General features: G+C 35.1%; 1 protein-coding gene across 5 annotated transcripts; it reads right to left on the bottom strand.

Annotated features, from left to right (window-relative positions):
• Positions 1 to 1,525: 1,525 nt before the first annotated feature.
• Positions 1,526 to 26,509, bottom strand: LOC116300338 (galanin receptor 2a). 5 transcript variants are annotated; one of them, XM_031709193.2, is made up of 3 exons: positions 26,398 to 26,509; positions 6,263 to 6,380; positions 1,526 to 4,422 (listed from the first exon to the last, which is right to left on the bottom strand). In XM_031709193.2, the coding sequence occupies exons 2-3, from the start codon at positions 6,312 to 6,314 to the stop codon at positions 3,194 to 3,196; spliced, it is 1,281 nt and encodes a 426-aa protein (XP_031565053.2). In that variant the 5' UTR covers positions 6,315 to 6,380; positions 26,398 to 26,509; the 3' UTR covers positions 1,526 to 3,193. The 5 variants fall into 5 exon arrangements, with proteins under 5 accessions (XP_031565053.2, XP_031565054.2, XP_031565052.2 ...); XM_031709194.2 differs by lacking the exon at positions 26,398 to 26,509 and adding an exon at positions 20,221 to 20,255; XM_031709192.2 differs by lacking the exon at positions 26,398 to 26,509 and adding an exon at positions 14,270 to 14,413.
• Between the last annotated feature and the right edge of the window lie 1,014 nt (positions 26,510 to 27,523).

Genomic DNA, 27,523 nt, shown 5'->3' with positions numbered 1-27,523 from the left:
CAAGAGCAACAACTGGTATGAATTCTAAAATGATCCAGCAAACAGAACATTGTCAACGCGACGATTGAAAAAGTTCTGTTTGGTGATCACGAAACTGCATCGAAACACCTTAAAACGAAGATTAAAAATAGTCTTAGGACATTGTATAATCTTCTGTCTTGAAGAAAAGACAAATTTAAAAGACGACAGATAAAAAACAATTGTAACAGACAAGCCCCCTCCTCTTTGTGAATATAATGATGGTTCAGTTGAATCAGCTTACCACTATTTCTTACACTGCTCTCGATATGCCCCTCTTCGTACAGCCCTTTTGTCAGTTTCCGCACAGCTTTTTGTAAACGATACCACCGATAAACAAAAGGTTGATTACTTTTTGAACGGATGTCCCAATTTAAATGTTTCTAATAATCTTAAATTGTTTCTAGAAGTGCAAAAATATATTATCGATACAAAAAGGTTTACGAAAGATTAATTATGCATTTATAAGAAAAATTCTTTATAATCTCACTACTATATTGCTATAACATAATTCACAATTTATATTATTGTTTAAAACTTGTAATTATTGTAACTTTGTTTAACTTTACCTGTATCCTAATTAATTTGTTAGCATAGTTTTTTTTTCTTTTCTTTTGTGTGTGTGTGTGTGTTTGTACTCCACAACCAAATGTGTAAATCTTTTATTAAGTGAACTCCCTAGATGAGCTCGAATGAGAGCTCTTGGAGCAAACTTAACGAATTTATATGTTTAAATAATAAAAAATAATAATAATAAAAAGAAAAAAAACAGACAAGCACCAATCTTAACAGACAAGTCATAACAGACAAGTATCATCACAGACAAGCATTGACAATCCGAGTGTAGTCGTGATGAGAAGAATGATGAATGGTGGCATCGTTGGGAGACAATAAAACAAGCGATGGTCATGAACTCATGGTCGTCAAACAATCTTTTACCAGTCGGCTATTCGTATGATCATAAAGAAATTAAAGTACACGTATACCCTATCAATAAATCGAACAATAAAATGCCAAGAAATTAAACCTTTTATCAAGAACAACATATCAAACTTGTTATGCATTATCATCTTCGTTGTTAATATTCTTCCAGAATCGCAATCGCTGTTCGCTGTGAATCGCTTGATCGCCGAAAAGTGTTTTCCTATGATCACTGACGGTCCCTGGCATCATTTTCAGCGATCTGGCGACCGAGAGCAATTTTATGTAAACCAGCCTTAAAACCAATCAAATACACACCAAATTGGAAAAAAAAGGTCATATTAATCATTGAAGCTAACACCGAAGGGTGTTCTGGGTAAACAGTTAAAGAGGCTAATATAATGCATATTGCAGTTTTGCAGCTCTCGAGCAAATATTCAAATTACCAAACAGAGCATTAACTCTTCATGCACGTGCCTATGAATGCCCAGGATATCTATATAGTACCCAGAACAGAATTCTGTCTTCGATAATTTAACAACGGGTTTTCAAATTTGGTGTAGTAAAATAATAGTCAACAATAGCATTTCTATCTCAGCCAATCAAACTATTTTATTAACATTTCCAGCTAATAGCGTTTACATTATCTAGCTGTCAGATAACTGTAGACAGATTTATTCAGATCTTGGCTTGTTTGCTTGATAGCGATTCATTGCTTTGCTTATAGACCAAATTCAAAACTTGCACCGATGTGAGGCTTAAGTTGTGAACAAAGGGATCTGGCGTGACTCAAAGTAATTTGACGTGATTCAAAGGTCACGAATCACGCCAGATTCCTTTGTTCACAGCTTAAGCCTTACATCGGTGCAAGTTTTGAATTTGGTCTATGTATTATGATTTAATAGTTAACTTTGTAAGAGTAGGGACCCCAATTGGATTATCCGTAAAAGCTGTAGTAAGTTAGTGATTTTTTAAAATAATAATATACTAATGATATATATTTATACCACTGGCAATAATTTTGCTTTTTCGATGCTTCTGCTATAGAGTAAATTGATTTCACTTTGCCCGTTAAACAAAATTGCCTAATTAGAGACTACCAATTAAAAGAGAGAGAAAAATATATAGAATTAGCGCTACTACCATGTGCTATGCTTAATATGTTTTCACGGGAAAAGTAAATTACTCCATTATATGCAACTGCTATAATCACTATGGTAATACTGTTATAATACTGTTATAATACTGTTATAATACTGTCATGATACAGCCATACAGCAGTTTTCGTATGACTTTGTAAAGCTCACGGCGCAAACGCGGTCATGACACGGCAAGGCATACGCCAGACCAATCGCATTGCTCGAGAAATGATCAGCCACTTAAAATCCTAGAAAGCTTCACGGTCGCGGCAACGCAAGTATACGACATCGACTTTTTCCTGACAGTAAACGAAAACTGCTCTAATACTCCTATTATACTGCTATAATGCTCTAATGCTGCTATAATCCTATAATACTGCTATAATTTTCTAATGCTTTAATACTACTATACTCCTATAATACTGCTATGATGCTTTAATACTACTATACTCCTATAATACTGCTATAATGCTCTAATGCTGCTATACTTCTATAATACTGCTATAATGCTCTAATGCTGCTATACTCCTATAATGCTGCTATAACGCTCTAATACTGCTATACTATATAATACTGCTATACTGTGACATATCGTCACTGCCATTGTTGCTGGGCGATAATGCGCTGCTACAAGTAGCTAATACTACCAACCTATTGCTACTGCTAGTACTAATAAATGATACTGCTACTGCTGTCGCCGATGCTTCCACTATTCAGTTACCTATACATACTATTAGTCTTTATTTCCGCGAGTTCTTGATGGCGGAAGTTCACCTTGTTTTTCAACGGTTTTGCGCTTTTTTTTGTTGTTGTGAAGGGTGTTGTAGAGGTAGTGCTAGTATTTGCTTCTGTGGTCTTTGGTTTTGGTTTACTGGACACGCTATCACAATCCAATGTGAGTAGAGTTTGTTTGGTCTATCCCTTAATTTGAGGGCTTTTATTCGCCGGGTTTTTCCTCATTGCAAGCTAAATTTCAATTCGATTTGTGAGTTAGTCATGCCCTTACTTTGATCAGCCCAGATGTTTTTTAGCGTATCGATGAAATTTGGAGGATTGAAGTCATTGGTATTTTTTGTCCCGTACGGGTAATGTCGTGCTGGAAGTGAAGCAATACATTAAAACTTTGTATCATTAGCAACCCTTGCATGGTTAATGGGTGTAAGACTATTTCTGGCAAGTCTTGTTTCGCCTGTTATCCTTGCAGATTGTGTAGGATTGAAAGCAGAGCTAAATGTTCCTCTCACCACTTGCAGTAGCTGCATAAACGATAGCCTTCTTTGTTGAGAGTGGCTGGAAGAGCTGTTGTTGGATCTTATTCTCGTTCGTGGCTTCACACGTCGCCTTGAGCAAGATGACATCCTTCTGCAACAGCCATGCATTCCTCGGCTTAAAACCTTCAGGAAGTCATGGCGAAAGCTGTCGTTGAGCAGAATATACAGACATGGGTTTATACTGCTGTTAGCTTGGCTGATCCAATACGTTACGTATCCCCAGTGCTCTATTTTGAGATAGATGTCGAATCTAAAGACTAGGTAATAGTGCATCAGATGGGAGGGGAAAAAGCACACAGTAAAGACCACCACGATAGCAACCAGAAGCTTGACCACTTTCTTCCTTGACTTCTGAAGAGCAGCTCTGTGACTCTTGTGACCTGTGTTTGGTGGAGCGGCCACGAACCATAGCTTGAAGCAGATCAAGGAGTACAAGAATCCCACGACGAGAACTGGAAAGCAATATAATATCACAAAAATGGCTATGAAATAGTCCTTTAGCACTCTCAAGGTTGCTTGTTGGGCGCTATCATCATCGCCTTGCCAAGGCCACTCTGTCACACAGTAATGAGTACCCATGGGCTCTTGCTCCTTTGTGGTGAATATTATAAGAAATGGCGAAGTCATTAGGAAGGCTAGCACCCAGATCAAACATGTCAGCAATTTAGGCAGTTTCAGTGAGTCTCCTCTCAAAGGGAAGAATATAGCAACGTAGCGTTCTGCTGAGATGAAGACGATGGTGAATACGGACGCCGCCAGGGAAAGAAAGAAAGACGTGTAAATCAGCTTACACGTCAAAGTGCCAAAGCTACCAGAGAACCACCTGTTCGAGATGTACATTTGGGCAATACTTGTGGGCATGGATAAAAGTGTGACAAGCAAGTCAGCAAATGCCATGTTGGCGATCAGCAAGTTTGTTACCGTCTTGACGCCTCCATTGCGCTTGCAAACTACGTACATCCCAACACTGTTGCCAACAAAACCCACTATGAAGGTCACGGCGTATGCAAAGGTCATCCCGACTTTCATGGATAGGCTAGGTGTTAGATCATCATACATGGTGAAGTTGGTGGCTGAGAAAAAAATAGTATTAAATAACCATTAATGTGGGACACAGAAATGCTTTTTAATAACTTATGGCCTTCAGTAGACATTATTCGCCGTGGTTTAATATTTTTCCATTACAGATCACGTGTCATTCTTTTGAGAGTAAGATTCTTTGTTTGAATTGTATCCATATTACTATGTTTTCTCATGCGCAACTGGCGTTAGACAAAGAAATGAGACTCTATGAAATGACACTGGTCTGAAATGAAAAAAAAACATTGGCCCCCCACAAATAAAATCTGTTGGTCGATTGTCTGTTGTTAGAACAGAACTCTTTACCTTGGCCGTATTCCCCCCCCCCCCCCCCCCCGCATTACAAGTCACGTGTCTTTCCCTAGGGTATCCTTTCTTTATCAAAGAGCTGCACGTGGAAGATACATGATTATGGATACAACTCAAACTAAAATCGTAGTCTCAAGATAAATACAATTACCTTGACATGGGAAAACATTACTCACAAGCAAAAGAGGTAATTGGTTTGCAGAAAGTCAAAGGTTCGGATGTAGTCTTAAACACACGAGTATAAGGTTCTGCTTCCAACCCGCTGTACGTAAATGTACTTTGACCAGGGGGAAAAGGAAGAAACTTTCTCTAGAAACCTCTAGAAGTACCGAAGGTCAACGCACCACGCACTAGCCAACTGAGCTACGTCGCCTGCTACTACTTTGAACATAATTTGGAAGCCCCAAGTGGAGCACTGCTCTGTGGGGTTTCCCTGCCCATAAGGCGAAGTTTATGAAATAAAAATAAAATAAAAATAATATCTGCATTTTCCACGTTTTTTTTTTTCCATGTTTTTCATGTTTTTCATTTTCAAGTTTACATTTGTTTATGCTCCTCTCACAGGAGGCACTGAGAAGATGCCCACTTTTTCAGCTGCTCAGTCTACTTCCATACGAGGTGGACAAGTCTTTTCCGGTAAGTATACAAAATAATGTACTTGTAATTTAGATAAACTAAATAAAAAAGATAACAATATTGGCGCCTATCAGTAGATCGATATCAGAAATTTATTTGGGCAAGCGGGTGTGGCGCTTCACTTTTCTTTCCTTTATGAATTTAGACAGATAAGACTTTCTTTGAAAGATATAGATGGGTTCTTGATTGATAGATAAACGGATGCCCTACGTTGATCGCAAACAGATAACCAAAGATAACAAATAACAAAACATATTCATCAAAAAGGAACCTTTAAATTAGGGTTTGTGAAAAAATTAAAGCTAGGTAAAAAAAGAAAACAAAAATCAAGGATTACTGAAAAGAAAGAAAGCAGGCAAGAAAGCAAGCAGGCAAGGATGAATGAAAGAAAGAAAGAAAGACAGAAAGAAAGAAAAAAAGAAAGAAAGAAAGAAAGAAAGAAAGATAGAAAGAAAGAAAGAAAGAAAGAAAGAAAGAAAGAAAGAAAGAAAGAAAGAAAGAAAGAAAGAAAGAAAGAAAGAAAGAAAGAAAGAAAGATAGAAAGAAAGAAAGAAAGAAAGAAAGAGAGAAAATATAATGGCTTAAATCTCTAAATCTTGTAAAGTTCCCAATGACTTTATAGATATTTCCAGTTTACGAAAATTCACGATAGTCAAATAATTTAGAACGTTACAGGTCCATTTTAAATGGTTGAATGATAGCGAAGATCGATGCAATCTTTAGTCTCGTTAATTTATTATAATGATTTCCAGAAAAAAAGAAAGGAGGCTCTTTCAAGCACGAGCATATTACTTGGCATATAATTAACAAATATATCTTTGCTAACAACTTCCATTTATGATACGCGTATTACGCCGTAAGACAGCCTTTATTAAAGTATATTCTTACCATTATTTGCCACTAGTCCTGAGTATCGATAGCTTGAGTTGGTACTATTCATCGTGGATTGGCCGATTCGTTTTCGACAATTGGATCTCTGTTGTCTTTATACCTTTCCTATATTTACCTAAAGAGTAAAAAATAGTTTATTTTAAGTCATGACCATCATGATCTGATTCCGGTAAATAAAAAAACAGCCTTTAGATCTGATAGGCTGATTTAGATGAAAAAGCACCACACATTGAAGTGATCAGTCGCAACCGCTAAATCGAAAGCCCTTGTTGATAATGTGGCGATAGCAAATGAATCATTCCATTGACAGAATATTTATAATACAAACTCCAAAATACATTCTAGAATGGACTATATTTGCAGTTAGTGTGTAACAAGTCGGCTAGGAAGATGATTTACACAAAAAACTAATTGTCAAACAGCTATAATTACATGTCGGCTTTTTTTTGAAGCATAATTTTCTTCCCTCCGAAAAAGATAATCTTAAAATGATAGAAAATTAAGATCAATTTTTAACATAGTACTTTACTGATAGTCTTTCCTTGATTATTCGGTTGTCTTTTGGAGAATATTTTCTGCTACATCTTTTCAAAAGGGATTTACTAAAATTGATGTATTGATTGACTCATAACTTTTTTTCGATTGGTAAAAGTTTACCCAAAACAAAACCAGTTTGCTGGTTTTTTTTTGTTTTTTTGTTTTTGTTTTTTGTTTTGGATATTATTAAATGTATGCTTCGGAAATGATTTGACATCTTTTACGCTTCATTAAATAACTTTGTCTACAAGGCAATGGAAAACAAAACTTGAAATATATCGATCTCAGAATCTTTCTTACTGGGATTTTCGTAAACATGCGATCTCTGTGTTTCCGAGTTTGCACGCTGAAATTTGGTTTTTCGCTGCCGCAAGTAAAAAATATGAAAGGTACCGACTGATTAGGTTTGATTAAAGGCAGCGAAAGTCGAACTCGGAGACACAGAGTTTGCATGTTTATGAAAATTGCAGTAATGTAACTATCTAATAAATAAAAAAATCAGTAATACAATCAATATTGGAGGCTGGTGTGTTTTGGCGTATTAGAGTAGTTATATTAACTAATATTAGTATTGTAGTGGATATATATATAGAAGTATTAGTGGCAGTGGCAGTGGCAGTGGCAGTGGTAGTGGTAGTGGTAGTGGTGGTAACAGTAGTGGTGGTGGTAGTAGTAGTGATGATGGCGATGGTAGTAGTAGTAATAGTAATAGTCCTGGTAATAGTATTGGTGATGATGGTAGTAGTAGTAGTGGTGGTAATGGTTGTAATCGTGGTGGTGGTAGTGATTACTGATAGTAGTAATTGAACAAGAATATGTATTAATTATTGGGTCAAATTCTAAGATCTAAAAGGGAAATAAAACTACAATATATTATCATGTTATATCGCAACAAAGTTTCTTAATTCCCTCATGGCACTGAATGCGCACAATGTTAAATATATAATCATCTATGAATTATATATATTTTCTCTATTACTTCAATTCAAAGGGATATCTTTAAATGTATAAATAACACTATTGGTAAGAATTCTTTGGAATGGCATTAAATAGTAAAAATTGTAGTTCATAAAGAAGCTGCAATGGTATTTATTTCATTGGAAATACGGATTTTACCTTCTGGTGTTGAGAATTTGTTCCTCGTTCTTAGCGCTAACTCATAAATATTATATCAAAACTCGAAGATAAAATCCGTATTTTCGCGCGGCCATATATTATCCTGTATGTTAGTTTTACCTGGTTTTGGCTTTTACAAGTATCTTGTGTTATATATCGAACAGATATTCAGTATACAGAATTTATTCGCAACTAGACTTCCTTTTATAATTAAACAGGTACTCGCGGACAATTCTAATATCTGAATACACCTTGGTAATAATATGACAACTTAAGACTATTCAATAGACTCCCATATCTCCCGACACTGATTGCATTCACAGTTATATGTTTTCGTCTGTGTTTCTCAAAAATGGAATATACAGTGGAACCTCTCCTCACGGACACCTCTATATTACGGACACCTTTATAATAAGGACAGATGTTTAAGTCTTGGCAAAATCGCCATACATTTTTTGTTTTATAGACTCCTGACCTCTATATTATGGACACCTTTATATTACCAACACTTTTTCTGGGCTATTAGTTTACGTATTATTGAGGTTCCACTGCATATCAATGTTTATGCCTTTTTAATATGAACACTTCCATTAACTAGACAACTATAAGAAAGTAACTATATGCATGGCCTTCTATATTTATGTACGCATGTGGGCAAATACCGACATAGCATTTATTACTCAGTTCACGGTTATACAATTCCTTAATCGGCGCAGCTTGTAAATTTAAACTTTTATAGCCTGTTTTTACAACTTCCGACGTATTTGTTATAAACAAGTATCAATAAACATGGAATGATGAGTCTCAATGCTTGCATTATAAGTAGCTAATTACCGTAACGACAGGAATGGCGGGCCGCCTGTCTCCTGAAACATTTGGAGCGTCTAATTAAAAAACATCTGAATAACAGCTGTTTTATAAGTCGCAAAATTTCTCAGTCTACTGACGGTCTTCCTATTTTTTCCTCTATACCTCCCCCTTCTGATTCGATTTAGATTTGAATTTAAGATTGATTATCTTTGCCGCGATGAGATAATCGTCATCGTAGCCACCCAATTACAGCGTAGGCTGAGTAGAATGGACCAGAAACAAAGAGCTATTTTTTGCGGAAGTATAAGAAAACCAGATTAATATGGAAAAAAAACAACAACAAAAAAACAAAAACAAAATTGGTTTAGCCATTATCTTTAGAGCAAAAAAATCACACATATGCTAGTTATACTGACCATTGGAACAATTAACTATTTGAATATCGGCTAAATCAGTTGTTGTTGCAATCCACCTTTTCTTACTAAAAGACGGCTAATTTGCATACAAATCACGTGGTATAAATGGTGAAAGATCGGATTTGTAAAGATCGGATTGTCTCTTTATTAAAATGGTGAAATATTGCTCTCACGTTCTGTGTAAAAGCGATTCGAGAAAGCCAAATGCACGCACAATGACGAATCGTTATGGAGAAAGATTGTTCTTTGTCCGTTTCCCAGGTAAAAAGAGAAACGCTACGAGGGCAAAAGCATGGATTCATGCATGCAGATTATAGCAATTACAAACCCGTTGGTAATATATTTATATAATATTCTTTTAATAACTAATCCAGTGTTTACGAGGACGATAATGTCATCTTACCACGTTTATTAGTTTTAATTAAAAAGAAGAAGAAGGAGAAGAAGAAGAAGATGAAGAAAGAAGAAAAAAAAAAAAAAAAAAAAAACACCAAAGAAACAAAGACAATTTGCAATTGAGAGTCGCATGGATATCCTCTTTAATGTAATAATTTATATCATTGGGAAGTCAAACCTTAAACTGTAAAATTGGCTCTCGTTTTCTTAACATTATTTTTTCCAAGCCTTTTGAATCAAAATTTTAACATAATTTATAGTATCACTTTAACCTGAAAGAGCATCCAAGAGTGATTGAGCAGAAAACATTTGCATAAAAATTGGCATCTTTTTCCTTGTAGGTCATTAGGTAATAAATCTAATCTATGTGATATTAATATCAGATTTGATTCACCACTACTGACTAGGTTCACTTATATTTACACGACATTACACTACAATAGCCTGTAATATATGTCATTTTAATTAGGGATTTGAGTTATTTCATGGCAGCTTTCCATTTCTCTATTCAATTTTTCGTTCCTTTGTATTGTTTGTTTATTCAAGATTTACTCCTTCTTTATTCAATTCGCTAATTGGTCGAGTGAATGATTAGTTAATTAATTAGTTGATTATTATTAATCTATTACTTCTTATTTTTCCTTATTTCCTTCGACAAGTTTAGTTTTGACAAATTGCTGTTAAATTTCGTTTTGATAAAAGCTCTCTAGCTGCATTGATCCAAATATTTTTATCCTGATAATAGTGGAAGCACCATCACATCCTTGAGTCTTCTCCTCTATGATAATATCAATGTTTCAAGTGACATTTCTCAATAATGCTGACAACTTTGATAGAACAGTGAAAATATATAGAAGCCTTGATTAAATCCTATTATAAATTAGTTAATTAAATCCTAAATATCAATGCTTCAAGTGACATTTCTCAATAAGGATGCAATGTTGATAGAACAGTAAAAATATATGAAAGCCTTGATTAAATCCTTGAATAGGACAATACAAGAGCATTATCTTTTCTTATGTGTCAAAACCATATCCTCCATGGTTTGCAGAACGCAACCAAAATTAGCCTGCGATAATGCGATTTTACAGCGGTAATAGTCTGGGCGGGTTTAAATCCTTAAATGCTCCCTTATCTTGAGTCAATTTTAATTTTTCTTTTCCTCATCCGTTGCTCAATTGATATATTCTTTTATCATAGGGTCGGTGGGTCGTTGGGTCGTTGGGTTGGTGGATCGGTGGATCGGTGGATCGATGGGTCGGTGGTCGGTGGGTCGGTGGACCGGTGGATCGGTGGATCGGTGGGATCGGTGGATCGGTGGATCGGTGGATCGGTGGTTCGGTGGGTCGGTGGCTCGGTGGATCGGTGGATCGGTGGATCGGTGGATCGGTGGACCGGTGGATCGGTGGACCGGTGGATCGGTGGATCGGTGGATCGGTGATCGGTGGATCGGTGGATCGGTGGATCGGTGGATCGGTGGATCGGTGGATCGGTGGATCGGTGGATCGGTGGATCGGTGGATCGGTGGATCGGTGGATCGGTGGATCGGTGGATCGGTGGATCGGTGGATCGGTGGATCGGTGGATCGGTGGATCGGTGGATCGGTGGATCGGTGGATCGGTGGATCGGTGGATCGGTGGATCGGTGGATCGGTGGATCGGTGGATCGGTGGATCGGTGGATCGGTGGATCGGTGGATCGGTGGATCGGTGGATCGGTGGATCGGTGGATCGGTGGATCGGTGGATCGGTGGATCGGTGGATCGGTGGATCGGTGGATCGGTGGATCGGTGGATCGGTGGATCGGTGGATCGGTGGATCGGTGGATCGGTGGATCGGTGGATCGGTGGATCGGTGGATCGGTGGATCGGTGGATCGGTGGATCGGTGGATCGGTGGATCGGTGGATCGGTGGATCGGTGGATCGGTGGATCGGTGGATCGGTGGATCGGTGGATCGGTGGATCGGTGGATCGGTGGATCGGTGAGCCGAGTAGTGATTGTGTTTGACTGGCTTCCGTCTTCGATAGATTGTTTTTTACCCCCGAAATGATATGAGCGATTAGGCTCGATAAGTTCTATATTTGGTTTAGTGAGAAAGTTGACCAGTTTGCTAGTCGGTAGGTTTGCACTTAGCCCACCAATTACTCATTAAATCTTTTTTTCTTTTTTTCTTTTTTTGTTTTTTAATCTTTGCTTTTTCGCCCTTCCAATTGGTTATTTATACTACTTAAGTTTTATGTCTTTTACCCCTCTACACTGATTTCAAGGAAAGAAAGCGGTTTTAATCAAAGTGTGTACTTTTCTTTTTTTTCTCACAGTGCACTTTTTAATCCTTCTTTGCCTCCTAAAACCACTTCTCTACAATCACATTTCGGATTTGTTTTAAATTTGCCTTTACTGCTTCAGTTATTTCACCGACAATTGCTTCCCTAAAGCACTCCATTCCCTCCGGGCTAAACCGAGGACAGTATTTCATGATGTAAGCCGAAAAAATATTTATTCAACGCAGCTTAGATTTTATTTTTGTAAACAATACGTGTTGTTCGATCTATGAGAAGTCCTCTTTCAGAACTCACCAATAACGTTGATATTGTAGAATATTATCCTCTATCAAATATTGCGACTTCTGGGTCGTGACATACTCCTATTTTAGTAGGTTTTTGAAAAAAGTTATGTCAAATAATATAACTGCAATATTGCTGTCCTAGTGTTTTTTTATCATGTACTCGGACTCGCTAAATTACACGTACTTGGCCAATGTTTCTCTGCTATGCTTTTAAGAATTTTTCTCCGGATTTTTGTGCCTCCTCAAAAAACAACAATCTCTTTGGCGCCCGCTGTAATTGGCGCATACCACAGCGGTGTCGCCATCATTACGAACCGATTATGCAAAAGAAGCTAAATGAATAGTTTAAAATTGAAGTGCCGAATTTATTGCTTTTTAGGTTTTGAACAGGTTTATTTTTTTCGGGGATGGAGAAGAAGAGAAATAATTAGGCGAATGCAAGTGCTAAGACGTTATGGCCATATGCGGTCTAGTAAAGCTTTAACGCTTGATATTATTAGGAGCGAGTCATGAAACATCATTTGAACCTTCCAAAAATACATTTTTTCGAGTGCGCTATTAGACAGCAATGTTAGTCATTGAAATTGTATCGGGAAGAAAAATTGACGGCCGCCATATTGGATTCGGTACTCAATGACTCTTGTTAAATAGAACCGACAAAAAAAAAAAAAAAAAAAAAAAAAAGAAAGAAGAAAGAAGAAAGTGTACAAAATATTTGAGCCTGGATTTCTTTAGTTTACACTTAGAATGGCTCGTTTTTTTATTAATAAATCGTCGGTAAAAAAAAAAAAAAAAAACAGGGCAGAATCCAAGCCTTTTGACGACGTGTATTTTCAGTTGTTGTTGAAGCATCTTTCAAGGTCAAGAGTCTCGTTTGAAAGGGCCCTTGTGGAGAGCTATTATTAAATCAATTGAAAGTCCCCATAAGTGGATCCTTAATAGACATTTTCCCGTTTTATAAGCGCCTTTAATTGAATCAAATCATAAATTACCTGCCTACTGCTTTGAGTTTGTTTTCCATTTGATTTGATGAGGTTTCTCTGGTTTAATAAGTGTGCCAACTGTTTGTCATCTCTCAAATTACTTTCATTGTTTCAATAAAGGATATTTCGTGTGGGAGTTTCTGCGGTAGACCTTTGGCAAACTGACCGCCGTTACTCTTAAAAGACTAATTCTTCAAATAAATAAGTCTTAACAACAACATTAGTGTGCGTCATTACAGGGCTTGAAACTCTTGAACCAATATATCATAAAACGCGTGCTAGATTTAGAATGAAATGTTTTCTGAGAGGAACGGGAATGAAGTAAAACAGAGCCAAGATGTCTGAGGACTTAAGTGTTGAAAGGACTGAAACAAAAAAAAAAACCCTTTTGGGGATAATAAAGCTGTAAATAAGTGTCCCAATAAGAAAGATTATCTTCTGAAAATAGCTCTATTTTTCCACTACAGCAACGATCACAGAAAAGGTGGATAATCATGAATAAAATAATTATTGGGCTGGCGTAACAAAAATAGTTGCATATTCTTATATTTATTCAAAACAACAACAACAACAACGACAAAAAACAACAAAAAAAACACACACAAAACACACACACACACACACACACACACACACACACACAAACAAAAACAAAAAAACAAAAACAAAAAAAAAAACAAAACGAAAAAAAACAAAAAAAAATACTAACAAAAAACAAAATATAAAATATAAAAGCCTGGAATTACCTTACCAAAAATATTGCCTTTCTGATTTTCTTTAATTGTTTCATAATCAGTTCTAGCCCATGACCAGTTTTATGTTTCCCCGAATTTTTTTTTTTTTTTGCGAAATATTAACTCAAAAATTCAAGAAAGTTTAGCAATATCGATTTAGAATTGTTCTAAAAAGTTCACAAGATAAGATATAGCACAAGGACAATAGATCTGGTTAGATTTTTAGCACCAGGAAAGATTTCATCTCATAGTGTATTTGTACTTCAGCACGCGAAGTCTAAGACAAGCTGTTATGAATTTAAAAACACAAAATGGCGTTTTCTAGATACATACCTTATATTGAATGTTTATCGTCGAAATGCCTTTCTTTGTGTACTAAAATTATGACTTTTTTGGCACAGATATAGCTTTTTAAAATAGAGATAAAACTTTAAAGAAATAGCTCACCTGGTAGAAACCTTTCGAGTTCCAATTATGAACGAAAGTGTCTTATAATAATCTATCTTGTGTATTGGCGAAGGACGGAAAAACCAAAAGAGCAAAATTCCCGTAGTGATCTCGGCAGAATCTGCTTTAATGGTGTTAGTTCTAAATGGTATTGAATCACTAACTTGTGACAACATCGAGCAACACATTCGAGGGAGTGAAAAGCATTGACAGATAGTTCTGAACAGCTATTGGTTGAAAAATGAGTTTAATATCAAATTGAGGGCATTAAATCCTCATGATGACTGCCGACATCAAGTTGAAAATTGAGTGACTCCCTAGACAATCAGGACTTCCTCTAATGCTCTTTGCTCACCTAAATAACATATTACGTTTATTAGACCCAATTTTAAAATCAATCCTCCCAAAAAGAGCTACATTTTTACCGATTATCTACACTAGTAAACAATCAAAGCTACTAATGTTCTATAATACCAACTTTCTTAACGATAGGCTTTCATTTATATTTGGTATTATGGACTTTGCAAATATATGTAGTTCAAGTATGGTATATGATATTTCGAGCATTTCAGTTTTACATATAGATATACTAACGTGTAATTCAATAACATGAGCCAAATGGGGTTTGTATGGATAGTTTACCTATTTATTGAGAAAAAGATAAAAGAAGATATAGGCATATGGATTTAAGATAAAAGGTGAAAAGGTAAAAGGTGAAACGAGTCGAAAGGTAATTAACGAGTTGACACTGCTGATTGTGAATAATGTGATATATATATATATTTCTAATTATTTCTGACTACAGCTACCACATTTTTAAGTCGAAAGGGGAAAAAATATATATATAAATAAATAAATAAATAATAAATAAATAAAAACTCACTAATTGTAAAAATATGCATGATAACTAAATTAAAAAATATATAACTTAGAGAGAGAGAGAGAGAGAGAGAGAGAGAGAGAGAGAGAGAGAGAGAGAGAGAAATTAAGCCGAGCTGAGGAATGAATATTTAGTAGATAGATGGATGGAAGAATGAATTAATTAGTTAAAAAGTCCGAGATTGATTAATAATGTATTCATAATATATGATAAATGAATTGTTTCCAATTTATGATAGATGGAATGATTTATGATCTAACAATCGAAAAAAGCTATTGCTCAAAAAGTATTTTCTGCTTGAAGGTCAAATGATTTCCTTCATTCACCCTTGAAATCCTTTCCTGTCTGACATACTTGCTCAGTAATCCAGGAGAAAGATATCAATTTTATAACGACAGAATATGCTGCTTGAAAATTCGTTCCCTTTGAAGCTTATAGATTTTCCGAAAGAGATAATTCCAAATCAGATGAATATCTTTTTTCAGGATATCAGATAAGTAACGAGCAGAATGACATCAGAATTCGAATATGCTGTTTGTCTAAACCATCTGTTAGAGTGAGATCCTTACTTTGTTCTTATTTATAAGAAATCCACTAAGATCGTATCTAAATTTCTTAATTTATTCAATCAGACAGGAAAAAATATATATATTAAAAAAATATATATATATACATATATATATGAATCAAAAAAATTAAAATCAAAATAAATAAAATAAAACAGAACAGAGATAAAAAAAATGTATTCAAAAAAAAAAAAAAAAAAAAAAAAAAAAAAAAAAAAAAAGAAAATGAAATTGACAAATGTACACAAAAATGATATTCTGATATTCTGAGAAAGATAAAAAAGGAAAAAACCATATCGATAAAAAAGGAGACAGTGTGAATAAAGCGACGTTTCAAAAAAAATTTTTCTCAATATAATATTGGATTAGACAACCCAAAAAGTTACAATATTGCCCTATATTAAAGTAATGAAGACAAATGTCTGACTTTTTTTTCCTTTGGAAAAAGAAAAGTACTTCCAGTATTTTCCATATGTGTGTATTCCTAAACAATTTCAACACTATATTTTGAAGATTTTGAGTCAAGGTCTTAGTTAAATAAGGTAGTATTTCGAAGTCTTATTAAATCGAAATAAACTTGAACAGCGATAATATTCGGCATCATTGGTAGGAATGAAGCACCCCATTGCGAATGAAACGTTGATTGTATCCTAGACTGGCTCAGCATGGCAAAAATTGTGGAAGTTTAAAGCATAGCCAGCGGCGCACATCAGGAAACGTGGACTGAGAATTCTAATTAGGAGGATTTCGACTTACTGCATATATACTCTCCGTGAAGGAAAGAAAGGAAGGAAGGAAGGAAGGAAGGAAGGAGGGAAGGAAGGAAAGAAAGAAAGAAAGAAAGAAAGGAAGAAAGAAAGAAAGAAAGAAAGAAAGAAAGAAGGAAAGAAGGAAAGAAAGAAAGAAAAAATGAATAAATGAATGAAAGAATGAATGAAATTTAATGGATGAGGCTAACTATTTACGAAAAAAATCTGCCATCATTTGTTTTATTTTCAGAATTTTCAAATTTTGTTGGTCATGTGAGATAGGAATTTTTGCGCTCTTTTATGATGACATGACTTACCCTCCAACGCTGGACATTTTAGTTATAATATGAGACCTGTTTTCTTATCAATACTCTCGATCAATAGACCTTTATAGCTTCGTTTCCAAATTGTCCATTTCAGACCACATGACATTCCCTCGAGAATTCCCTTCTTTAAATAAAAAATCCAAATATTATATTAAAGAAACAACTCCCAAAATTGGCATCACGTGGCCTGAATTGCCAATACATAGAATATAGAGGGAGAAACCGAAATAGTACATGGGAAGTACTTTGATTATATGTATCTAGTGACCTGAACGCATAGAATATTCATGATAAATCGTTGCACTGACAGAAAGCATGTAAGCTTTTAGCATATGTTTCATATCGACTGTTTATCTCAAATGATTGTATCTAGTGATAAACACGTGGAATGTTCATGCGTCCTTGCACTGACAGAAAGCATGTTAGCACACGTTTCATATCGACTGTGTATCTCAAATGATTGTATCTAGTGATAAAACACGTGGAATGTTCATGCGTCCCTGCACTGACAGAAAGCATGTTAGCACACGTTTCATATCGACTGTGTATCTCAAATGATTGTATCTAGTGATAAAACACGTGGAATGTTCATATGTCCTTGCACTGACAGAAAGCATGTAAGCACACGTTTCATATCGACTGTGTATCTCAAATGATTGTATCTAGTGATAAACACGTGGAATGTTCATACGTCCTTGCACTGACAGAAAGCATGTTAGCACACGCTACATATCGACTGTGTATCTCAAATGATTGTATCTAGTGATAAACACGTGGAATGTTCATACGTCCTTGCACTGACAGAAAGCATGTTAGCACACGTTACATATCGACTGTGTATCTTTAATGAATGAGTTTCAGAATAATTTTGTCATTTCCCAGAATGCCTTTCAGTAACAGCTTCTAGGCTCTATCTTTTAAAACCGACAAGGATTTTGCAATCGAGTGTTTGTATTGCTCTTTTTAAAATCAATTGTCAACAACCCCTAAAATAGTTTATAGCTTTTTTATATGTATTCCAGTCTTAACACGAAGCCACACGATCCCCAGAATCGCATGAAATCAGTCATTGTTGTTGTTGACACGGATTTAAAAGGGAGAGGATTCAAAATAAAAGTGTTTTAAGATTAGAGTGGTAATATGAGGAAACTTCAAAGAAGTGGAATTATAATCGGCTAATTATAATGTTCATCGGATTAAAAAAAAAAGGTGTCTTATAAGCTTCAAAGAGGCTTTGCACCATCACGTGATGGCAGCCATGACAGGAGGTAGGAACAATACTCTCATTTTAAGTTCGCCTTTGCTCAGTCTTATCCTCGATTGTGTACAAATTATTATTTTTCTTATGTTAAGGTTTATTGTATAGTAAGGAATGTACGTACTTTGGAACAATACGAGTTGATTAAAATGCCACGGGTTTTGGTTGAATAGCTGAATACTGGGAACTGGAGTATTAAATCTGGTCTAATCTGATTTACATGAGAAAGAATTCAGTTTTCCAGGGGAAAAAGACTCTATTGTAGTGCTTCCTGTCATGGCTGCCATCACGTGATGGCGTAAAGCCTCTATACAATATTTGCGAAGAAAAACATCGAGGAAAAAAAAAATGTATATCATTGAAATCAATTAAGAAATAAAGAAAACGTCTTTCGGTAAATTATTATTCAATCTATCAATCTTCAATTAATACCAACCTTGCAAAAAATATATATACTAAACTACAAGAATACAAAAATATGGTACAACCCAGATGTAATAACCATAGGCTAAACGAGACAGTTAGCAGTCATCGTATTTTATTTACAAAAGAAGTGTCTTATTATCAATACGATATTTGTGCAGTGTTCATGAGGAGACAGCCAGAAATCATGGAAGTCAAGATTAAGAAATAGCTTATGTAAATAGGAAATAGAACGTATTTTTGAAAATTAGGTACAATCTCACAGGGTTGCCTCCTAATTCACAGTCGTTTATATTCTATTAAATCCAAGTGAGGCAAAAATTTGAAGATATTTTCAATCATCCTCTTGAGAATAAATACATGGCATAGTAGATCGGTGCCGATAAGGTCTGTGTATGAGCTATTAGTAGAGCAATTCATAACGCTTATTGTGATTGGTTGACCGAGACAGGTTTATTGGCAGACACGCCAACGTAGCATTGGTTAAAGCATGCTACATAACATGCCTATTTGTCTATGTCGTTGTACTTTCAAGGCCATATATTATCCAAACCTGTTTATCTTGTATTCTACAGTTTCCAGCATATTTATTTCCGAGCGCAAAGATACTCGTGCCCGTTTTATATTGCTGAATTAATTATAGTAAGTTTAGTATATAGGTTGTTAATAAAACTGCGGGCTGACTGAGTGACTGACTGACTGAATAACTGACTGACTGACTGACTGACTGACTGACTGACTGACTGACTGACTGACTGACTGACTGAATGACTGACTGACTGACTGACTGACTGACTGACTGACTCCCAAACTCAACCAAAATACTTTTTTCACATTTGTAAATGAAATAACTGATATGCAATCATTCCCAAGAGGGTGAAATAACAAAAGCGAGACACGACGGTCATGTTGGATGATATAACAAAAGAGAATAACGAATATTTTGTTAAATTCATCCAACATGGCGGCTGTGAAAACCATCAATTGAATATAAAATTGTAGTATATAATTAGTGTAGTATTAAGTGTATCATCATCATTGCTATCGTTATTATCATGCATTTTTAAAACATTAACGTCATACCTAAATAATAGTATTATCTGGATACAAATCGGTAGATCGGTAGCTCTGCCCTTGGGAATTTACTGTAATACAATATGAACCTAATGCACTGTTTTGTAAGGTTTCCTACTAATGGATTGCTTGTAAAACCCACCAACGTCGCAGGATAGTTGCATCACGCCAAGAGATATTATCAACTTATTGAATGAAGAAAGTTTAAAGTTCACGTTAATGGCTAGAGTGTTTTTCCGAGGGCAAGGATCATAAAATATAATATGTAATGATTGGCAACGACATGCACAACGGAAAATAGAGATTAGAAGAACTTAACGCTGGCACGGACCACAGCAATATAGGAAGTAGATAACATCAAGACGAACAAAACTTCCTGTATAGTTTTACAAAGTGAACTAATCAAATACAAACACCATATTTACCTGATTGATATCGCTCAAAGGGTAGAAATATTAATAATGATTTGATCAATACTAATAATAAAGTAATGAAATCCAAACAATATGATATGTTTTGTAGGGTTAAACACACATCTCTCAACTTCATATGTACTGAATTTGATTTATTCATCAAAAGGTTTCACAGGTATCCGATACACAATAAAATCCTAAAACAAAGAGCATTACATTACGATGGTACAATACTGCAAGCAAGAAATGGCAAAGAACTTACCAATTGATGAACACACTGCACGAAGCTGATGATCACATTACACTAGCACTACAAATGACAACGTGCACGCGACGTGACGCGACAGCGACATTAACTGGTTAGCGGACTCACACTGCACAAAACGGCGGGAAAACAGGAATTCTATACTGTTGAGCTAGTGGCCTCAACATGTTTACTAGATTTATACCAATAACAGCTAGAAATATTAATACTGATTTGATCAATACTAATAATAAAGTAATCAAATCCAAACAATATGATATGTTTACTTGATTTATACCACAGATAGCTATAGAAATATTAATAATGATGGATTTCATTTATACTTATAATAAAATAATCCAATCGCAAACAACATGTTTACTTGATTTATACCACTGACAGCTACAAATATCAATAATGGCATGCACAACGGAAAATAGAGATTAGAAGAACCTAGCACTGGCAGGGATCACAGCAATATAGGGAAGTAGATAACATCAAGACGAACAAAACTTACTGTATAATTTTACAATGAACTAATCAAATACAAACAGCATATTTACTTGATTGATATTGCTAACATCAATACCAATAATAGACTAATCAAATTCAAACAATATGATTACTATCTGCTAGTAATAAGATAATGAAATCCAAACAAATAGGACAAAGAGAGGATGGAACAATAAGTTCGTAGTACATTGTCGTCTCTACCTGAAAGTCCGTAAACACCTATTTCAAAAAACGTTGGTCGGAATTCTGAAATCTGAAATCTGAGACCGATTGGATTTGTGGGGGACTGGATGTTTTCTCCTGGCTGAAAATTCAATATACACTAAGCCAAACCATTCGCCAGCGCAGGTCATTGCTCAAAGTTCGGCATATTTAGATAATACCTTTTTGCGAACTACTAGTGAATATTCTGGTGCCTCTTTTACAACCCACAATTCCTTTAGGTTTCAGGTTTTAGATCTCCGACCGACAACGTTTTTAAAAATAGCTGTATACGGACAAAGTGGCGTACAAAACCTTATATTTTTTTGTGTGATTACAAATATTATCCGATTAATTCTCCTAAACTTTATCAATTTGATCTCAACCTTACTGATCATTATCGGACAAACTAATTTAATGGACGCCAGGGCGATCGATTCAACTGATCTTACAAATGTGTCAATTGCACTTGTATAGCGCATATTGACATATTGACTGATAAATGGCCAACACAGGAAGAGAATAAAGGCCTAGCCTGCTTGACGCCATGTTTGTTGAGATATTTGACTATGATGATAATCTGGTTTAGAACGATGAGTATAATACAGCTAATAAATCCCTAGCGTAAAGGCTTCTAGGGATCAAAAATTCAAAACAAGTGTACAGAAAGTACAGAAATAGTTATATTATCAAGTTATCAAGTTCCGTTACTTAGTGCTTTTATCTTCGCAAAAAGCCTCAAATCGCGCTGAAACTTCGCCAGAAGACTGAACAAAGTAAAAGCAACAACTGCAGCAAGTCTTGAGGCAAATTGATGAGTGAAACATTTTATTTTCGTAACTTTATCATAACTCCCATACATTCCCTTATAAACCATACACAGGAGCCTTGTTTGGGCTGCCTGTGTATAAGTAGGCACAATTTCACAATAATTGTATCGTATGGGAGTGAGTGAGCACGCAGCTTATCTTACGATTATAAAAACAAAATTCAATTCGGACTAGTGTGGAGTGGTCGATCGCTATATGGTTTTTAGAGAGTGGCGACTTGCTCTTTATCTGACTATAAGCTACTGGAATCATATATTGTCGTAAAGTACGACTAAGAAAATCCCGGCCTTCAAAATAGTACTAGATAGTGGTAGCGAGACCACGCCATCATACCCATCATCATATCATCATCATTATTCTTCATCATCATCAGCGTCATTATCATATCATCACCAGCATCATTCTTCAAAATCAGCATCATCATCATCATTATCACCGTATCATCATCATCATTATCACCGTATCATCATCATCATTCATCATCATCATTCATCATCATCATCATTATTATCATCATTCATCATCATATCATCATATCATCGTATCATCACTCATCATCATATCATCATCATATCATCATCATCATTCTTCATCATCAGCATCATCATCACCATCTCTTCAAACAGGACTATTACCTTAACTCATTTCTACCTAGATCTATCAAACTATTCACCTCGCTACCAATACACTGTGCAAAATGAGTTATGTAAGCCTTTCCAAATTTAAGGAACTTGTGAACACCCATTTTGCTTCCAAAATGGAACATTATTTACCACCTTAAAATCTTTTAAATTTGAATTTTGATAAATTTTGATCCATCATCTTCCTATGATCCTTATTTTTCTTTTTCTTATTGTTTTTTCCTCGTCAATTTTAATGTTAATCATGTTTGTCCTGTATGTACATTTATGTAGAGGGAATATCAATTGGGACGAAAGTTCTGTTTTCTTCGCCAGTCACAAAATTTGTATGACTACAGTTTTATAAAATGGATATCTTTATATTGTGACAAATGAACTAAAATAATTGAAATAAAATTAAGCACTATAACCGACGCCATAGGCATGAAATCCACGACTTCCACCAACATCATCACCACCACTACTACCATCAGTTCATATTTTAAAATCATTAATGTTAGTGTTTATTGTTTTCACCTTTTTAGCATAATATACCATTTCAATCACTCAAGAACAAAAAAAAAACAAAAAAACAAAACAAAACAAAACAAAACAAAAAACAAAACAAAAAAAAAAAAAAAACAAAAAAAAAATTGAAAACATTTAGGAGAAGCCGCTCCACAAGCCACTAGAATATGGCTCAGTTTTATACAAGTACTAGAAGCTTGCCCTCAAGACTAATAAATGCACTAAATTGATATAAATTGCTATTTAGTTTCCTCGTATAAACTAAATGAGAATTGAAAAGGTTAATAAGAAAAACCGACGGTTCAAATCAATAACAATTACCTCACAAATGCTATTCATCATAATCTCTCGGTGGAGCCTTCTCTCGGGGTATTGCGGGGAAGGCAAACAAAGCCGGGTTTTTTTGGGTTTAATCAATGAACTTTTAACACGCGCTCCTCACGGAATGAAGAAGAATTACCATAGGGAAAGAGCATGTTAAAAAAATAACAAAACTCTGAAGCTTTAAAAGAATTAAGCCCTAAAAATGAAATAAATGAATTTCGAAATTTTGTATGATTGAAACATTCGTTGTAGGCGTCTTTTGAGTTTAATGCTTTTCAAAAATCATATCATGTCTTGACTAGTTTTTAAATGATTTACACGAGGTCTTATAGATGCTTATTTTAGGTATAGTAATTGTTATTTTTCTTACTAATTTATTAAAAAAACCTAATAAGAGTTCATTTAGTTTGTCAAATGCTAGGTAATAGCAATAGCAATAATCGTTATATCAATACTGAGATAATGAATATCATACGATACAAACATTCTAGTCTTAGGAAAGATGGATGTCGGTGATAAACTACCCAGGACTACAGATTTCCAATATGAAAACATATTAACTATGATGAAAACACTTGACATTCAGCGAAAGTGCATGTATAGAAAATATTATATAGGGTTTGAAATGATGAGCAGGGAAATGCCAATGTCGAATAATAAAAGACAAAAAGAGTGCATTGAAATACCAAACTTGGAAATTTGCTTGAGAATAATTCAACAAAACGTATATTAATATGTGAGTATGTGTTTTGTTTTGAATTTCAATTTTTGTTTGTCACCCTTGCAACGACACTACCACTTCCTAAAACTCTTAACTCATACATTGATTTATACGTTAAAAGGAAATCCAGAGAGAGCAAGAAAAACACTCAAGGAAGAGAACATGTCAAAAAAAAAAAAAAAAAAAAAAAAAAAAAAAAAAAAAAAAAAAAAAGAGAGAGAAAGAGTGAAAAAAATCCACTCAGCTAAAATATACAGTTGTTTTACATAAACCGTTGTCGGTCGACGGAGATCTGAAATCTGAGACCGAGGTAACATGTTGGAAAATGCAATATATTCACAGCCGCCGCAACAACGTAGTCGCCTCATCCTCTTGTAGATTAAAGTATGAAGCATGATCTCTGAGTTAGAAATGGCCAGAACAGCCAGAAAGCATAAATGCAGAAACATCCCGTTTCGTATCAGATCGTCCATCTTAAATCTCCCACCTACAACGCTTTTTGAAATAAATAGGTAGGTATGAAGTTAGGTCGAGAATCGAAACAAACTCCTTTTCAGCTGATTATCTCACAGGCAAGATTTGCTAATAGTGAACTATCAACGAGTCCAAGGGATTTTTAATTACGGACTGACTCAGAGTTGGTCATTCATTAGCAAACCACTTGATGTATCCATTTCCCAACATAATTAATGAAGCCAGACGGTAGGTTAGAAAAATATATACCTTTACAGATCGAATTCATAATCACTACTGGGCCGTCTGTTTTTGCTTATAAACAATTTCTGATTCTCATAGAATATACGACTATATGATATAGACCCCTCCTAATGTAGTCATCCAAGTAATTGCTTTTTTCCCAAAAACTGTTTTTGATCTCTAATTTCAGAACCATCTGCAGCTTAGATATGATTGATCTCAATGAAAGCAGGACATGATGCCGCCGTATAGTTTATCTTCATTCACTCATTCATTATTCACCAAGAAATGTTTTAAACACTCCTTATCAATGATCCTTATCGCTATCTATTGATTATTGATCCCGTCAGATCTTCCTGATCCAATACATTCATGATGGATAGTCTTCATTTTATCAAAAACTTGATACCAAAATATATCTTTATACTAGATACCTTAACTCTTCAAAAGCAGCTTCAACCTAGTGTCGACCATGATCTTACAGCGATACGTGATAGAAAAACAAGAATTTGTTATGCATATGAACTATATATATTTGTATTAATTAACCTAGATAATGGGAAATGGTTGATCTGAGACCGATAGGAATTGTAAGAGTTCAGTTAAATGTAAATGATGGGCTTCCTGTGGTGTTACTCACGGACTTTACCACCCAATGACATAGTGGCTTGACCTCTACTAAGAGTATGACCAACTACAATGTATTCTCATACATTTATTCACGGGCTTTTGTATGTTAAAACGACACATTTCGTCAAACACATCACTAGCTGAGCGGCAAAAGCGGCGCGCAAAGCATGATTGGACAAAATGACCAACCCTAACTTAAAAAAGAGGAAGTAAAATTGAAAGTGAAATTAGATTTGTTTTATTTTATATTTTTCTTTTCCATATTTCTGCTTCTTGTAGATGGGCAGGTATATCATATTTTAGTCAAATGAAAACAGAAAAATAATCAAAAGTTGGGTCACAGTAGCCTGGGAATAAGGGCCGGCGGAAAAAAAATCTAAACACGCTGTGATTGGCTTAAAAAACCATCGCGCAGCTGGTACTGTCATATATTATATCCTGTCATGGTGTTCGTAATTGTAATATATTACCTTGACTGAAAAACTATTGACATAGCATACGGTTAATTTGAATATGAGAAATGATATATTAGATAAGCCTTGATCTTTTAGAATCCAATAGCTGACCAATATGCGTGCTCTTATTGGCTAGGGGTGTCGTATATCCACGTCGAATTTCGCATTTTATTATTGTTTGCTCATTCTTTCCCATCAAAACAACAAATAAACGAGAAAAGTACTGAATACAAAACACAGGAAGAAGACTGCTTAATAAAATAAACTAGATGTTCCTGGAAAAGAAGATTCAAAATCGAGTATTTTTTGAAAAGCTGAATCGCATAAAAGTACAGGAACCCCGCGCTGTTTTTTTTGGTTTGTCCTGTAAATCATATAAATAGGTCTTATTTTCAATCTTTTCGCTAAGGGATTATTCGGTATTTAGATAAAGTATTCACTATTTAGCAATGGTATCTCTTACATTAAGTTTTTACCTTAAAATCATGAATGGGGTAATAATAATAATAATAATAATAATAATAATAATAATAATAATATAATAGTTTCACAAAGAAATCAGTTAGTGTACAGTATAAATGAAAAATCATGATTGTAAATGGGGTAAAAAATTTTTCTAACAATACTTTAAAATGGTGTGGAGAATTCTCATTTTTCGTTACATCCGTCAAAATTACCTTGTGTGTCTGTGAAAGCACCTTTGAACCATTCCAAGGTTGTAAAAACTACATTACACTTTGCAGTGAGTCAGTAATCTAGTCAATAAGCAAGGTCTTGCCCACTCTGATCACATCATACTAGATTGAAAATCTTGATAGATTCTATGATATTAGCGCTAAAGTAAGTGACGTCATTGGATGATATGTTGCTAAAATCTAGTCGGCACTTCAAACATCGAAGATACTGGAGGCGTTCCTAACCAATCTAATCAACGGTAAAAAGTTTTCCTTCTTTTAATTCTACATTCAAGGCAGGTGTGCAGAGATCATATTCAAAACAAGCTTCAAACGACGAGGGGGAGTTCACTTGTCTTTAGAATTTAGGGAATTAAAATTGCTGTAATAGCCCTAAGCAGATTTTATAATCGTTTCCAAACCATACGATGCATTATCAAAATATTTCGAAAAAATGACAAACATCGTATCAATGAACATATCAAAACATATAAAACTAAAACTGCTGTTAATATTAAAATAATAAAGTTCTCGCGCGTCGTACATGAACTCATTTAGAGCTCATAACAACTTTAATACGTTACATTTTTTTAAGGTTCAAGGGGAAAGAGTGAGATTTTTGGGGGGGATTTCCTTACTTAAAATACATGTACTCATAATACTCAGAAGTAGAGGTTGGAAGAAAAGTGATCAGATATGTTAATACTAAGGTTGCTTATATATCCCAGTGAGACCAGCGAAAATAGCAGCCTTGTTTGGGCTGCCTGAGGACAACCAATCCTGTCACTACTAAACCTCAAGATTATTTATTCTTTTTTGTGGATGAAAAATCCTGGTTTTTATTGGTGAACATTCAGATGTTACATTAGGAAAACACACAATACTTTTTTTCGAAGGAAATTTTTCCTTCTGATATGGACCCCTTTCATGCAACGTCAAAGCAGCTCAATCTGGGGGACAAAACAAAAGAATTTCAATCTCCTGATAATTGCATTGGGACCTAGCGTTTTGTCCCCCAGATTGAGCTGCATTTCAAAGTGCTGCAAGGGGTCTATACACCGAATAGAATTATGGCGACCAATTTGAATAACTATTGTTCTGCACTGACTAGCGACAGACTAGTCGCTCA

This window comes from Actinia tenebrosa, unplaced genomic scaffold (genome assembly GCF_029948245.1).
Source record: "Actinia tenebrosa isolate PJP-AT-01 unplaced genomic scaffold, QUT_ActTen_1.0 PGA_scaffold12__29_contigs__length_12842862, whole genome shotgun sequence".
NCBI lineage: Eukaryota > Metazoa > Cnidaria > Anthozoa > Actiniaria > Actiniidae > Actinia > Actinia tenebrosa.
Note: the sequence above shows the minus strand (reverse complement) of the source record. Positions and strands in the feature narration are given on the sequence as shown.

Excerpts from the sequence above, each read along its gene's own strand:
- LOC116300338 (XM_031709193.2), bottom strand. The coding sequence starts at position 6,314 with ATGAATAGTACCAACTCAAGCTATCGATACTCAGGACTAGTGGCAAAT. Across the intron at positions 4,423-6,262 it reads AGGACTAGTGGCAAATAATG|CCACCAACTTCACCATGTAT; the intron begins GTAAGAATATAC and ends TTTTTTTCTCAG.